The 15792-nt window shown below is 37.2% G+C and overlaps 1 protein-coding gene across 1 annotated transcript; it reads left to right on the plus strand.

Annotated features, from left to right (window-relative positions):
- The first annotated feature begins 100 nt into the window (after positions 1-100).
- Positions 101-15548, plus strand: LOC113682481 (uncharacterized). The gene is made up of 15 exons (XM_089204895.1): positions 101-425; positions 2106-2151; positions 2712-2792; positions 3177-3221; positions 3962-4093; positions 4626-4714; positions 6091-6159; positions 6774-6822; positions 6987-7013; positions 7663-7689; positions 10066-10095; positions 10606-10632; positions 10750-10809; positions 11346-11471; positions 14542-15548. Exons 1-15 carry the CDS (start codon positions 234-236, stop codon positions 14967-14969), a joined length of 1428 nt encoding a protein of 475 aa, XP_089061021.1. The 5' UTR covers positions 101-233; the 3' UTR covers positions 14970-15548.
- The last annotated feature ends 244 nt before the right edge of the window (positions 15549-15792 follow it).

Consider the following 15792-nt stretch of genomic DNA (forward strand, 5'->3'; position numbering starts at 1 on the left):
GGGTAGATTTTCACACCATGACGTCATGATATATGAAGTATTATTCACTCGATGTCTCCATGGGTGAGTGGGTGCATGACGTGACCTTAAATACCCTGTCCTGCTTCATTTGGTACATAACAAGCAGGCCATCACGTGGGCAAGACGGCATTAGAATTTGGAAACCTTTTCAGCGAATTTACGGAGTCGTAGGTACCGTAATCTTGAATTCAAAGGAAGCGCCGAGGTAAAAAATGAGCAAGTCCTTCCTTAACAGTATTCCTTTCATCGTCTTCTTCTGGGGCTATATTTTTTTCGTGCACATACAATGTCGAGTCACTCTTGGAATTCCTACTGAGTCGAAGTTACCGGAACACAAGGAGCTCTGCTTCAGGAGATGTGACATTGGCCTTCATGCGGATGACAAGGGAATATTGAGTAAAGAGGTACAAAGCATTGTTTGGTACACCTGCAGCGATGTGCATGTAGAACATTCGCAGTTTAACAATTCAGCTCGACTGCATGTGTAAATAATTTTTTGCTTAAATTTTAAAAAGCGGCACCTCTCTGAAGTTGTTGTGTTATTGTCCTAAGAAATTCTAGTAGCAGTCCTAATTTGTTTGCGCAGCCTCTTTTCACCATCCACGTTGGAGTAATTAACGCGTAGAATTTTGTCGAGATTCTGGTCATAAATTTATGCGTATCGAAAATTACATCTCAACTGTCAAGATGAATATTGTATGATATTTGGCATTTCCAACCGCTCGTAAGAGCGACAACAAGGTCGTTATGTTTCAAGGTCGTTATGTTCTGCACAGGCTTGCTCGCATTTTCATTTGAAAACATTGATAGAATTACTTACTGAAAATTTCTTTAGTTGTGAGGCGATCGATATATCGTATTCTAGCTTTTCTTAGCTTTTCTCAAATAATCTTAGCCCTTAGAGCTTTTTACCGAGTACTTTTCTCCAGTCACCGATATCAATTGATAACAAATGTTCACATGTTCGAAATTGTCTGTAAACAGAAGAGTCCATGACCGTATACAATGGACTCTTTCATACAGCCGTGGGATCTTGAAGGAACAAAACAAGCCCTGGCGACTCAATAGCGCAGCCAAACATGTTTACTCTATTGTGCTTGAATGTCAAGAACTGACGAACAAGAATTAATCTTAAGCTGCTTAGGGCTATTTAAAGCCATGAACTTTGGTAAATTTCTATCGTCAATGCGCTATCTTATCCGATATGGCGAGCTTGATGACTGGATTAGTAGCAGCTCCCCAATCAGTTCGATCAATTCGCGAAGCAACAAGCCCGCAACACGTGTATGTCGCCATGGCTGTCATCCTTGATTAAAGAAAGCTTATCTCGGCTGTTTAAGTAATGGTTGCTAATAACACCGAAGAACAAAGAAAACGTCAGAAAATACATGAATTAATAATTGTTCGATAGCGCTGTAGTCATCAAAGTAATTATCTTCTTCCCTTTTTTTTTCTGTTATTATTATCATTGTTTTTGTGGTTTTGTTTTGTTTATTTCTTTTTCTGTCCCTACCTTCCTCATCACTTTTTCTTGGATATTACGCCTTGAGGATATTTCGGTTTTGGTGGAATCACGTTGCTTTTCATGTTCAGGCTCCCTTCTTTATTAGAAGAAGTAACAGTCATAAATAAACGATCCACAAATGTCGCCAGAAGTCTGTACAGAGTAAACCGATATGTCTGATCTTCTTTGGTCCGTTAAATGAGAAAAATTAACATGCATTAGCACACAAATACAACACAAGAAAACGAAATGCAACCAGAAAAAAAATGTTAAAAACTAACAAGTAAAAAACACAAGTTCCCCCCCCCCCCCTCCAAAAAAAGGAACGTTCCGTCTGCGAACGTGCGCTTGATTTTCAAACCTTGACGCAAATTGCACATTTTCTAGATCCTTAACTAAAATTTTAATTTTATAATTTCCACTTAGACTGTCCGGATACGTCAGTCGCAATTACAGACATAAGCCGATCTCAGTACTCACTCACCCGCACGATCAGACTATACAATCTACGGGTTCAAATCATTGATCGTGTATGTAGACAGATATGTTTCAAAACGGTCGATTTATTTTTTTCTTGCAGATGTCTAGTTTTGAAGCTTGTTTCGAAAGGTGTCTTTCTGAGAAAGGTAAGCTTTTAAAATCAGAACCCTGTTTTTGACCAGACAGGTCAAAGCGGAAAGGATTATCCCTCAGTAAATTTCTCGACAGAAATTTCTATAGTAACAACATTAATTTTTGGGTTTATCTTAAAAAGACAGAGATACTGAAATTTTACAGCCACTTGAAAACTTAGTGAAAAATATAAACATGACTAGAAGGCGTTGTGGCGTGTTCCTTCCATACCATTGGCTAATTTCCTACGTGAAACTAAATTGGCAGGATGTGATGTGACCATTAAATATTATACGCTGAATATTTTTGAGCCACAATTTTCACTTTATAGAATTGCTGTTTAAAACCAACTGCTTGAGAGAAAAATATATTTCCAACGAAATCAGTGCTGCAAAAAGTTCATTTTGCTAGACTTCATATTTCATTTGCTAGACCCTGAAGGCCTCCAACTTTTGGAATCGCGTAATTCTATGGCAAACCTGAATTAGGGGTTCCTTTAGCTACCCATTTAGTACGCAGGATATTGTGAAAATTCACCCCTTTTATGAGTTTTTTTCTTCTCCTTTGTTCATAGGGGAACTAAGCGCTATTTCGAAAGATCAGAAAGCTTTGACTAATAAAGAGAAGACGGCACCCTTCAAGAGAACCAGACGCGGTTAGTCATTACTCATGATCACATCACTAGATCGCGTGCGGGAGAAACAACATCATTGGTAGTTTGAAATAAATATAAGCAACTTAATGGTGCGTTGGTGCTAACTAATTACCATACCCTTCTCATTTCCTGATTAGTATTTGGAAAGAAAACTACGGTTGTTAACTGATAAATTTTCATAATAAAAATCTTCTTCTATGCCTTTGAAGTAAGGTAGTTATCGCTTAAAAATATGTTAAGAATAAAAGCTCTAGGGAAGTGGAATAAAGATTGCCTGATGACCTAACTCATGCGTTCCTCATCGTTCCAGTCCTATCTTCCCCCACTTTGGCAGGGGACTGAATAATGCTTAACTCTTCTTTCGGTGATTAATTCCATATACAGATGCCTCAAGCCACACAGCCAGTCAGAATTCTGTAATAAAACATGGTAGGGTGAAATTCTACTTTTGTAATTAATTAAGATTATAGTCCAATTCCATTTTAGAGGGGAAATATCTGTATTGCCTCTACACTGCATGGAGGCTCCGTTACATATCATGCTTTCAGTCTTCTTCAAAACTCAGTGATCTCATTTGACTCATGTAACAAAATGATGATAACAGACAAGGCTTCCCCACAATTATGACTATCAGTGAGCAAAGAATTGAAGAGAATTCAGCCTGTAATTAAATTCCGCGAATAACCACTCCTAAAAACGACCTGGTTTCTGCAAATCGACGGAGACTGAGTGACTTGCTCCCTTTTGCTTATTATGATGGTGCTAATTCTAGAACTATGAGCTGCCTTTTTCTGCCGTTCCTTCGTAGATCTTTTGTCAAAGTTTTCCAAATCAGTCTTTTACTGCTTCTCTGGCGCAATTTATTCCGCAAACGAGAGTTCTCAACACGTGAGCGTCAATTTCTTTGACGTTAATCTCAGCATAGTCAAGCATCGCGAGACAATGAGTTCCTATTTCATTCCTTGGTTCTTCAATCACCCAGTCTGACTCAAGATTCTTTTTCTTGTGCACAGTCTCTTTAATCGGGTAATCCTCTTTTGTTATCTTCATCCTATTAGTCCTTTGGGTAATTTAGGAATTTAACAAATAATTCAGTTATCTATTTCATTTGTTTTAGTTTCTTTTTTTTGGTTTTTGTTTTTTTGTACCATTCGTTACGTTTTCTGAAGGCTATGACTGTTACAATGGCAGTGCGAATAGTAGTTCTCCTGCTATGTTTGCTTCCGGTATAAAGATAATGTTCCAACAACTAAATGGCACGAAAAGATTCCAAGGAAAAATATCATGGAAACCTCTGCAAAGTATGTAAACCTTGAAAATTTCATAGCTCATTAGCTCTTATGTATTTTTAGTGGGTGAAAAACAATTGAAGTAATTATAAATTTTACCTATTGGATCTAACCCATTGCTCTACCCCCTTCCTTTAAACTGAAGGGAACTGGGGTGCTCTATTTGAAGCCCACTTTCTTGTTTCGTTTACATGATGAATCCCTGGGGGAGGGGGGGGGGGATTTTTTTAAAGCATTTTGTTTCGCTGTGATTTGTGTCATCGGCGAGACCAGAAGATTGAAAATCGGAACATCATGCTCCATTAAGTGGTATGAGACAATTTCGAATGTCCTATTTACCAAGAGATTTCAGAATTTCCGAAAAGTTTTTGGTAAATCATAAACGCCTCGTATCCCCTGAAAGAACGAGGAGTAGCCGATCGGAATCAGCCGTTAGTACATTGAATATATAATTTTAAGGAACTTTATCATCACCATTCTTCGTCATGGTGAATGACCACTAGTTATTCTTATGATTTAATGGTTTTTTTTTTTTTTTTGATAGATGACAGGGTTAGTTGGACCAAGTACAAAATAATATACGCATACGATGATTATCCACACTGGGTTGTCGAATGTACGGAACTTGACAAGGTGAGGTGTAGCCTATAACAGTCATATAGATTATTCCCACAAACATGTCTGAAAAAAAAATGCTTTTTAGCAATTGTGCCTAAGTCGTCAGTGTAATCTTCACCTCCCCAACCCTATCCCTCTCCTTATTTTTGACCGACGACCGCCCCTTTGGTACATATTTCTTTCTCTTCCCAGCCTTCCGCTGCCACTTAAATCAAAGATGGCCGTAATAATTTTTGTTAGGAAAATGCTGAGCACTCGCTCGGCAAAATTACGCCTGCTCTGCAGGCTAATTGTTTATACTCATACTGATCATACAATTTGTATCAAAAATTATCTAAACTAACGTAAGCTTTACCACTGAGCCACAGAGACTCCACGGTGAGCGAGGTCTATTAACGAAGTTCATAGGACACGTGTCCTGCATACTGCTAGGATCAGCAATGTTGATAGCGTGATGTTTGTAGATGGAAATATAAGAGAGATGGTAAGTTTTGAGCTCGGTAAAGATATAAAGAAAGATGTTTTTCGTCTTGTCACGAGTGTGGGACAAAGGAAAAAATTCTGGCTCAGAGTTAGAGGTCTGAGGTTCGATTCCTCATGGGGAATTTTTTCTTTGTCCCACGCTCGTGACAAGACGAAAAACATCTATCTTTATTTCTGTGGAGTCTCTGTGGCTCAGTGGTAAAGCTTCGGAGCGCGGAGTTCGAAGGTCTGAGGTTCGATTCCTCATGGAGATTTTTTTCTATGTCAAAAGACGAAAAACATCTTTCTTTAAAACGTGAACTTGTTTTCCTAGCAGAGTTTTGAACATTTTTTACGTTGGTAATTTCCATTATTGACAATAATTATTGTGGAAAATGCGAAAAAAATCAAAGTTGAGAACGAGGAAAGTTTTTAAGGTCAGCCACACGCTACTCAATTGCGTTTTCCATTCTTTCAACCAAATTTGTTGTCGGTGACTCAGACTGATGTTTTGCGGAAAAGTTTGACTCGAGCGGAAATGATTCTCAGGGTCAAACAAAAAGTTGTTTGTCATAAGCAGTTACTAAGTATCTTAATTTGTCGCTTTTAAATACAAAAGAAAGATTTTGTTTTCGATAGAATTGTAGAGAAAAACTTTCATGAGATAATAGTGTCCACAAATATCTTAATTAATTCTTCATCACTCATTTTTCCAGTTTTGCTAAACTCGATTACTACTCTAAAGGCTGGTATTCGGGTCTGAAAAGATTACAAGATCCATGGAATCTGTCGACCAATTTTAGTCACTGTCACCGAGCAAGCTCCTCTCCAGAGCTACCCTCGTCCGAACGCCTCCCATCTTTCTCCTCAACTCATAACGAATTTATTTTACTTGTTCATAACTCAAACGCGTGTACACGTTTTTTCAGAAAGTCACAACATATACAATTACCAACTCTTCACATGGCATAAAGAATAATGTGATGGTTTACGTATTGGTAAGTGTCACCTGGTAAGCGTTACCTTTATCGCAGGGAAGAGTCGGCTCTTGAACCTTCACCTCCTAAAGGCGATTTTAAAACGGAAAAACTCAGCTTGAAAATAAACTAATGCGTTACGTGTTGTCTTCAAAGAAGTCAGATTCTCCTCAATACTTCTCAGGGAAATGAGTGTCAAGATAACTTTAAACTGAACTAGCTGAATGAAAACCACCAATTCGTTGTCTAAAAAGGGTGTTAGCTATTTCCTGTTCGAAAATTGTAGGGGAGGGGATATTCAGTTTACAAAAACACTTATAGCACGATCCGGCAGCAAAAAATGTCAATCATTGCGTACTACAAGTTAATAAGTTGAGCGAGTATTAAAGATACAAAAAAAATTATGCTGTGGGAAACGACAGTGGGTACGAAACGACCAGTAATCAAGTCAGGAAGATGACGAAAAAGCCCTCAAAACTGAAATAAGTTGTCCTGTCTATCGGTCAACACAAATTCAGATCCTAATTAACTTGAGGAGTGTCAATGTGTGGTATATATTACCTGATCCGCTGAGTAGGACGGAACCATGAACATATCTTGCGTTGATCGCTTATCATATCTTCATTCATCTTTAGGTCGCCTCCTACCCACATTCGAACGACCTGGCTTCACATATTAGTAGCCGTTTTTGTAAGTTATTTTTTCAAATTGATATCTTCATTCACGCTAAGTAGTCCCAAATTTTTGTACATTTCTAGTTTGCTTGCAATTTATTTCATGAATTAAGAAGTTTTGTCCTAACAGCAGAAGATCGCTTGTCACCCTCATATGAGTTTCCTTTTTTGTAGGGTGCATAGTTCCAAATGACTGCCCAGGTTGGTAATGAGGAAGTAAATCTCAAAATAGCTTAATATAATGACCGCACTGTACATTTGGCAGTGTTTTTAAATCTACATCTTTTGGTAAAAAGCGGATACGAAACATTTGCTAAAATGTTCGCGTGGAAAAGCTATGGTGAATTCGGTAATTGAATATAAATTCTTCAAAATGCATTTTTCATACAGAATATTGACTTATTAATAATGCACCCACACCCAAACGTTAGACTTTGGATAGTGTTGTTGATTTAATCAATTATCGCCTTACTGTAACTGTTTGTCATGTTTTCTTTCGGCCATTTTGAAACCTTCTCCAGAAATGTTTTTGTTTCTCTTTCACGAGTAGAGAATTCGAGACCTTTCAATATATATCTCCGCAATTTGAAAGTATGTCTGAAGATATAATAACATGAAGTAGCCTAACCTTCCGAAGGTTTTCCTCATTATCGCCATAAATTAGATTTCGACAACCACCATTCTGAGAACATCATGCGCTCTTTTTGTTCTCCCTCTTTCTAAAAAACTCCTGCCGCTTAAAAATAAAGGACAGGGTCACAGCAGTTCTTCATTTTCTGAAAAAAGAGCCACATTCTGATGTTAGGAAACCAAACACTATTAATTTTCTCCTATTTATGTTTTTTACCAGATCCGACTACAACACCTCCACCAAAAGGTGAACTGATCACAACTCACACTATTTTACAGAAGCCTATACCGTAGTTATATAGTTTTGAGATGAACACAAGAGAAACTGTTACATTTTTTTGACTTTTCAAACAAGAAACAATTCACTTAATCATTTAAAAAATTTAATGCTTTCCCCCAAGATATATATACATATATATATATATATATATATATATATATATATATAAATATTATGAGAGGAAAAAAGGACGTAACTACATTTCCCGACAAGCCTGTTTCGTGAATCGCTTCACTCTTCAGGGGTTTAATGAAAGAATATTCATGTGACTATCGTTTATATACTAGGAAAATTTGCATAATACGCGGTAAACTTAAAAACTCTCAAGTTCAGCTGTTGCGTAGCAACGCTTTGTTTCTGTGTCGGCATGAAGATACGAGTTCGTTACGCTTATTAAGTGATGAGAGGTCGGGTCGGTAAATTATCAGGAATTTTTCTTTTAGGCAGAGGTTGCATCTTTTACTGGAGCTGTTGTAGGGAGAGTTAGATGATAAGACGCGCCATGAGATAGAATAGTCAATGTTGTCGTTCTTGAGTGTCCAGATGTGTTTGCTAAGTTCGGTAGAGTTTTTGTGCTTGGCGTGGCGGAATGATGCGGTGTGATTTCTGTGTCTTGTTTTGAAGTCGGTTTCTGTGAGTCCGATGTATGTTTCAGAGGTGTTGTTGTCGTTCCGTGTGACGGTGGCTTGGTAAACGACTGAGGATTGAAGGCAGTTACCATTGAGCGGGCAATTGTTCTTTTGTCGGCAGTTGCATGTTTTGTTGGTTTCCGTGCCGTCTTTGTTGTCTTTCGTGTAAGGTGAGTGGGACGAGTGTAAGATGCGCTTGTTGTGGTTGTCGATGACCTGTTTGGTGTTGTTCATACAGCTGTAACTGATTTTGATAGTGTTGCGGTTGAATATTTTGCGGAGGCTGTGATCCTTAGGGAAATGTTTGTCGATTAGGCTGAGGAATTTGTGTCCGATATTGGTGAAGTCGGTTTCACCATCGTCACACGGAACACCGTCACACCGTCACACGGAACGACAACAACACCTCTGAAACATACATCGGACTCACAGAAACCGACTTCAAAACAAGACACAGAAATCACACCGCATCATTCCGCCACGCCAAGCACAAAAACTCTACTGAACTTAGCAAACACATCTGGACACTCAAATTCCTCAGCCTAATCGACAAAGACACCATCATTAGCTTCTGCTTAATCGGTAACCAAATTTCGTAAACGAAGCCCTTGTCGTCTCGCTTTGTTTATTTTCAATTTACATGTAGGTTACTTTTCATACGCAGCTTGTATTATACAGAGTATGTTATCAAACATTCTTGCAGCACGTAACATGCTATTGTCTCTCTCCTCTAACGTAAGACTTTCATCGAATTGTTGTCATGAAGTAAAGATGATGATCATAATTATCTTTGCCACTGACTTACCACTATCAGCGATGTTATCATCATCGTCGTCATTATTATCATCATCAGTGTTGATGTCATTGTCATCGTCATGTCATAGTCATTGTTTTTGTGACCCCAAAGTAAACAACGGGGATGTGCAAAAAAACTCCTGCCGCTTAAAAATATAGGGTGAGGTCACAGCAGTTCTCCATTTTATGAAATAAAGTCGTATTCTGATGTTCAGAAGCCAGACGGTATTAATTTTCTCCTATTTTTGTTTTTTACCAGATCCGACTACAACACCTCCACCCAAAGGCGAGCTGATCACAACTCACAATATTAACAGAAGCCTTTATTGTAGTGAAATAGTTTTGAGATGAACACACGAGACATTATCACATTTTTCGACATTTCAAACAAGGAACAATGCACTCAGTCACTTGGAAAATTTAATGTTTTCCCTCGATATATATATATATATGTATATATGTATGTATGTCCAGAAATGTTTTCGTTTGTCTTTCACCAGTACAAAAGTTTCTGCCAAATAGGTTATACCTGTCCTTGGATGGTGATGGGAAAAAATTGCTGCTGTACAGAGTACTCCAGAATTCGAGACCTTTTAATTTTATACCTCCGGAATTTAAAGTATGCGTGAAGATATGACAAACTCTTTTTATTCTAAGGAATGCATTTTCAGATTATAAGATAAAACGAACAAAGCAGGCGATAGCAAGCCGACGAGTCTTCTTGAAACACCAATATCTCTGGGTGTATACATATCGAATCATTTGGTGCCCTGCTCCCATATACGGGAGATACCTTTTTGAGAACCACTACTATATTTCTGCTTTCTTTTTCCAATTTGTGACTTATTCTAGTTTTGGGTCCATTGCTTTACGAAATGACGAGCTATTTTAATTTGTTTTTATTTTTCCGCTTGGTCAGACTACAGCAAAGCGTTATCTCCGACTTCTGGTGGGTTGATATTTATTGTTCATAGCATTTTGATTAGGATAGGACATTTATCTAGTATGCTTAACAACTTGGAAACGAATAAATATCTAGGTCAGGACGGAACAAGCATCAAAAATTTCAAATTTACCAAAAGAGCAATCGTTAGACAGCGAAAATTATACAAACTTGTCAGTACATTCAAAAAAAATATCTTAGTCAATTTGAAAAGGCCAAGCGAGACTATTATCTTGCCACTGACCTTGTCACTATCATCATTATTATCATCATCATCATCATTATTATCATCATCGTCGTCATTATTATCATCATCACTGATCATTTCATCGTCACGTCATAGTCATTGTTATTGTGATCCAAAAGAAACAACGGGGATGTGCAAGAAAATTCCTGCCACTTAAAAATAAAGGAATAGGTCACAGCAGTTCTTCATTTTATGAAAAGAAAGCCGCGTTCTGATGTTAGGAAATCAAACGGTATTAATTTTCCTCTATTTTTGTTGTTGTTTTTTAGATCTTATTACATCAACCCCGCCCAAAGGTGAGCCGATCACAATTCACAATATTTACAGAAGCCTATATTTTATGAAATAAAGTCGTACTCTGATGTTCAGAAGCCAGACAGTATTAATTATCTCCTATTTTTGTTTTTTACCAGATCCGACTACAACACCTCCGCCCAAAGGCGAGCTGATCACAACTCACAATATTTACAGAAGCCTATTTTTTAGTGAAATAATTTTGAAATGAACATACGAGACATTTTTACATTTTTTGACTTTTCAAACAAGCAATAATACACTTATTTACTTAGAAAATTTAATGTTTTCCCTCTTTATAATCCCTCTTCTTTAATATTCAATACTTGCATTACTACCTTTATAGATGTAAAAAAAAAATAAAACATTCTTCGACGCTGCTTTTTAGTGCAGTTCCGATTATTGAAATTCCATTACCGCTAGTCACTAGGATCCTACACCAGAACTGAAAGGTTCCCGAGAATATCAAGGCGTCCTTTTACAAACTATGATAAAAGCAAAGTCTTGAATATATCTTTTTTTTTTTTTTTTTGCTTTTTATTTTCATCATGCATATGGCCTCATTTCAACGTTTACTCTTCATTTACATGTAGCGTAAACGTTTGGAAAAAAATCAGATGACTGAGGACTGTGTGCATAATGTTTTGGCCTGTTGAGTGTTGAGCTCAATATTGCTAGCATATCATAACATAACGATTTTGTTTTGTCTCTCTAGACTACCAGACAAGCGTAATCTTTGTACTTGTCATTGTTACCTCGAGTGTATTGGCTGTAGTTGCGTTACTAGCCTTTCTGTACTACCGCCGACGTAAAAACTACGAATCCCCAAATCCTCTGACAGGTTTGTGTGTTAGATATGTGTTGAAGTGCATGTATTCAGATTTTAATGAAAGGTTGACTCGGATTTAACCAACAGTGGAACACACCACCATTGTTAGACCTCATTACTACATGGTGTGATGTAAAAGTCCATAAACCACCAGCGTGCATGCTTTAATTTAATCTAAACAAAAATGGACCTATCAATTTCTGGTTTATACGTTTGATAAGCGTAGAATAGAAGTAATTTTAGAAGTAAAACTCGATTTCAAATTTGCTAGGTAAGGATCATAAGGTACGGGTGTGGGCATTATTAAGATTTTCGACTACTGAGCGTACACCTCTTGAGTAAACTGACCGTGTGCTGATAGTAATATTAACAAAAGTAAAAATAGCATTAATGAGAATAATGATAATAACAATAGCGTCAATAATTATCACACACCCTTACGGTATCTATCTGAAGTTTAATCAACAAAAAACACGCCGATAATTTTTGCTGGCTCAGTTTCTGTTTCGTCATACCCACTGACAGTAGCTTTTAGATATTTAGAATTGACGCCATACCTTCACACATAACTTTAGACGACGTCCAGTTAGTTTAGCTGATTAGTCCGATCCATCAGTTGCGATTAAGATAGGCCTTTTGGAGCTCAAAATGAAGTTTAAAGTTACTATGCTAAGAAATGCTCGATTCAGGAAACAATGGACATTTTAAAACTCTTAAAGCTTTGGAGTTGACGGTATTCTCAAATGCGATACAAATTGTGGCTAGAAAATGAAGACTGAGCTTGCTAAATCTAAGTGAGGGTTTGCAATGTTTCGACTACTCTTGGACCAGTAGGTTTTATTTTTAAGTGTTGATATATCCTTACAGTATTGTTCAATAGAAAATTCTGTTTTAAAATCCCAGAACGTTCGCAATTTTTAATCACAATGTTACGCAATTTTCTGACCGTGAAGTCAAGTGAACAACAATCCAGGCATGGTGGAAATATACACTTTTTCATCTTATGTTTTCACGTAGTTTGAAATGGATAAGCAATAGTTCCAAATAGTGGACATCCGAACAAGTGTTGCATACTGAAGCATCTTGTGTACCAGATCCCTCTCTTCCTTACCGAAATTTCATATTCTCCGATCAAAAGACCGCAGTCATGAAGAAATTGACGGCAACTTACCTGTATATTTTAAATAACATCTGCAATTTGTTTGTTTCCCGCACATCGAACTTGGTAAGTATGGTGAAAACAGTCAGAGGAACGTCGTCCCTTTATTAAAACTTCGTTAGCATCAATGGCGAGGCGAATGTCTCAGATGCAAGTTGTTCCTGTAAAGCGGTGTTAGTATCAATAAAAGATCGACAGTTATGTTACTATTTTCTTTTAAAGTAAGGGAAAAATGTCAAGCATACATAAGAAGAAGAAGGTCTTGTCATTAATTTCCTACCAATCTTCGCAGGGTGCGTCTACTGATGGAAAAGTATTCGACCAGACAGAGAGTAATTCGTTTGGTTTATAGGAGACTTAAGCTCCTTAAATATGGAGGAACAGTACTTTTCAAGGGGCTTGGCAAGATGATGATTCCTTTTATCAAATAGTGGATTTCAAACCTTACTTAGAGACAAAAGGAAATAACTGGACTTGTTAAAGATCAGTCTCAAATAATGTTTACGTGTGATTATATATATAGTGCTTCTAAAAGGGTCCAGAAACGTTCCAGTCAGTTAAATTTTATTCAGTTAAATGCCACATACTGAATTTTCAATTACCTAAAAAGTAAAATATATTTACAAGACATTATTTCGACATTTCTTTTTCGTAACAAAAAGTGTAGATCCTGCTAACTACTTACTGTTGCCATGTATGTACCGCTTAATCACATTGGACTCTTTAAATTGTGCATCTGAGCTCTGAATGTAGCGAATGTTCAACCTCAATTTTAGCTTTTAAGATCTGATTCTCTTCCATACTCCTTGTCTGCCATGATAGCATCTTGGGAACTGAATCTCCTCAAAAATATATTTTGCTGCAATAAATTTCTAAAGCCAATCCAATTCAATGAACGATTTGTCTGTCTAATGTGGAACAAGTGTTGAACTGGGAGACTACAAGAAAACCCCGTTTAGCATCTACACCATCCAAGCCCTTATGGGTGTGTAATCTCTCATGGTTAATCAGTGCAATCGATCCTTGAAGTATTATTAAGCCACTTTTCCTGAGGATCTTTGAGCATATTAGAACACTTCAATTTGGCCAAATCTTAAGATTTTTAAGTTGTATCAATGAAACATTTACGTTTGTGTGATTATTGTCACAGTTATAATTATATATGCAGCAATAATAGACCATTCTTGACACTTTCTAGTCAATTTAGTTCGTCAACGACGAATTTTTATCCATTTCCGACCACGTGATGTATGAAGCGAAAAAGTCTAATGCGCGAAAATCGTTTCGTTTCCTTGAATAAACTTTGGTTCAATGTATGGTTAACACGCGGTTCTGATATATCCGACCCAACTGCATATGGACTTTGAAATCCAAATTTTAAATGGAATTGATTTGCCATACAGTGGGCACTTTCTCGAACGCGCTTTTGGCATAACAAGTGCTCAGCAATAAGTATGCTAAAACAATTATTGTATTCGTTTTTCACACGATAGATCTAAGTCCCGGTTTGTGTTAACTGCCTCAGCATTTGGCTTCGGCCTTGATTATATTAGCTTTCATACTCATTGTTAATTATTATCATTATTAGCAGTTGTCATCATTTTCACTACCATTATTAAATATTGATAATTTTAGATTTTAACCAACATAACTTCTAATTTTATATATTTTTGGTGGATATCCCTGACCCAACGGGAAACGTGTTATATTTATCATTTAACTCGTATGTTTTTCTTTTCTTTGTTTTGTTTCTTTTTATTTGGATTTTTACAAGTTTGCTTTTGTGTATTTTTTTGTTGTTTGTTTTGTTTTGCTATTAATTTACAAATTTAAATCCGCGACTTGTCAATATTCTCAACCATTCATATTTTCCTGTCGCAACCTATATTCTCAATTAAATATAACTTTTGTCTTAATTTTCAGATCTGAAATTTGAATACGATGCATTCATTATATACAGTTCCTATGACTCGGAATGGGTGGTGAAAACCCTTCTTCCCACCTTAGAAGAAAAGCACGGATTAAAGTGCTGTGTACACTACAGGGATTTCACGCTTGGAATTCCCATTCGGCAGAACATGGTGGACAGCGTATACAGATGCAAAAAGACAGTGGCTGTTGTCTCCACCAACTTCTTCAACAGCAGTTATTGTGGATCCGAACTGGACTACGCCCTCCACCGACTTATGGAAAAAAAGGATAATAGTTTGGTTGTCATCAAACTTGATAATGTCGACAGAAACAAACTTCCTAAGGAATTACAAAGTAGGAGTTACATAGATTATCCTAAGTCCACTGAAAAGGAAACTTGGGAGAAAAAGCTCGTGAAATGCTTAAAGGTCATAAACTAAATTAAGATCGAATCATCTTTTTCATGCTCTTAACCCCTCACGACAAGCTTGTGCGTCGATCATGGGAAGTGGTTGTTTGAAACTAGGTCAAGCGTAGAGGTTTCGCTGTAAATGCAAGCCATGATGCAATGTTAGCTAGTTGGCTGTCAGTTACCATAGAGCTATTATTTCGATTGGAGAAAGCGAAAGAAACATTTCTCTTGTTTACAGAAAGGTGGTTGGAAAGGGTTCGTTTTTTTAAGGTTTAAATTCCAAAGCTTAAAAATATTTATCAACGTAACCTATCATGTAATGCGATCGTGACAATAAAAGAGATTATTTGGTTAGGCGGGTTACCCAACTAGGCGGGTTACCTCTCCTATCTGGGGTGTCATGCGTCCATGTTAACAAGCCCTTAGTCTCCACATTATTCACGACACCTCCTGACATTGGCAGATTTTTTAAGCAATTCGCATGGGATTGGCTCGAGTCAAATTTTGCAGAGCTGTCTGTCTTACCCTTTATAACCTTGGTCGTAACAAGAACTGTGTTTCTCTCTTTAATTGTATTCGTGTAGCTGATGAGTAAAATGAAGTGACCAATATTTTTTTGTCATTTTTTTATAAAAACACGAGCTTACTTCCCCCACATCAACTACACTGCGATAGAAATCTCGAGCTCAAATCAGATTGTTAGAGACCTTAATTTACAGTTTTACATCGACATCGCACAACATTGCCGAACATAATTTTGGGTAGGAGGAAAAAATTTCATCGATAAAGAGTGGAAAAATAGCCCACGAATATTCTTACTTGCGCAACTTTTTCATCGCGGCTCCGAAATT

The sequence above is a fragment of the Pocillopora damicornis genome, chromosome 4 (genome assembly GCF_964200805.1).
Source record: "Pocillopora damicornis chromosome 4, jaPocDami1.2, whole genome shotgun sequence".
In the NCBI taxonomy this organism is placed as follows: domain Eukaryota; kingdom Metazoa; phylum Cnidaria; class Anthozoa; order Scleractinia; family Pocilloporidae; genus Pocillopora; species Pocillopora damicornis.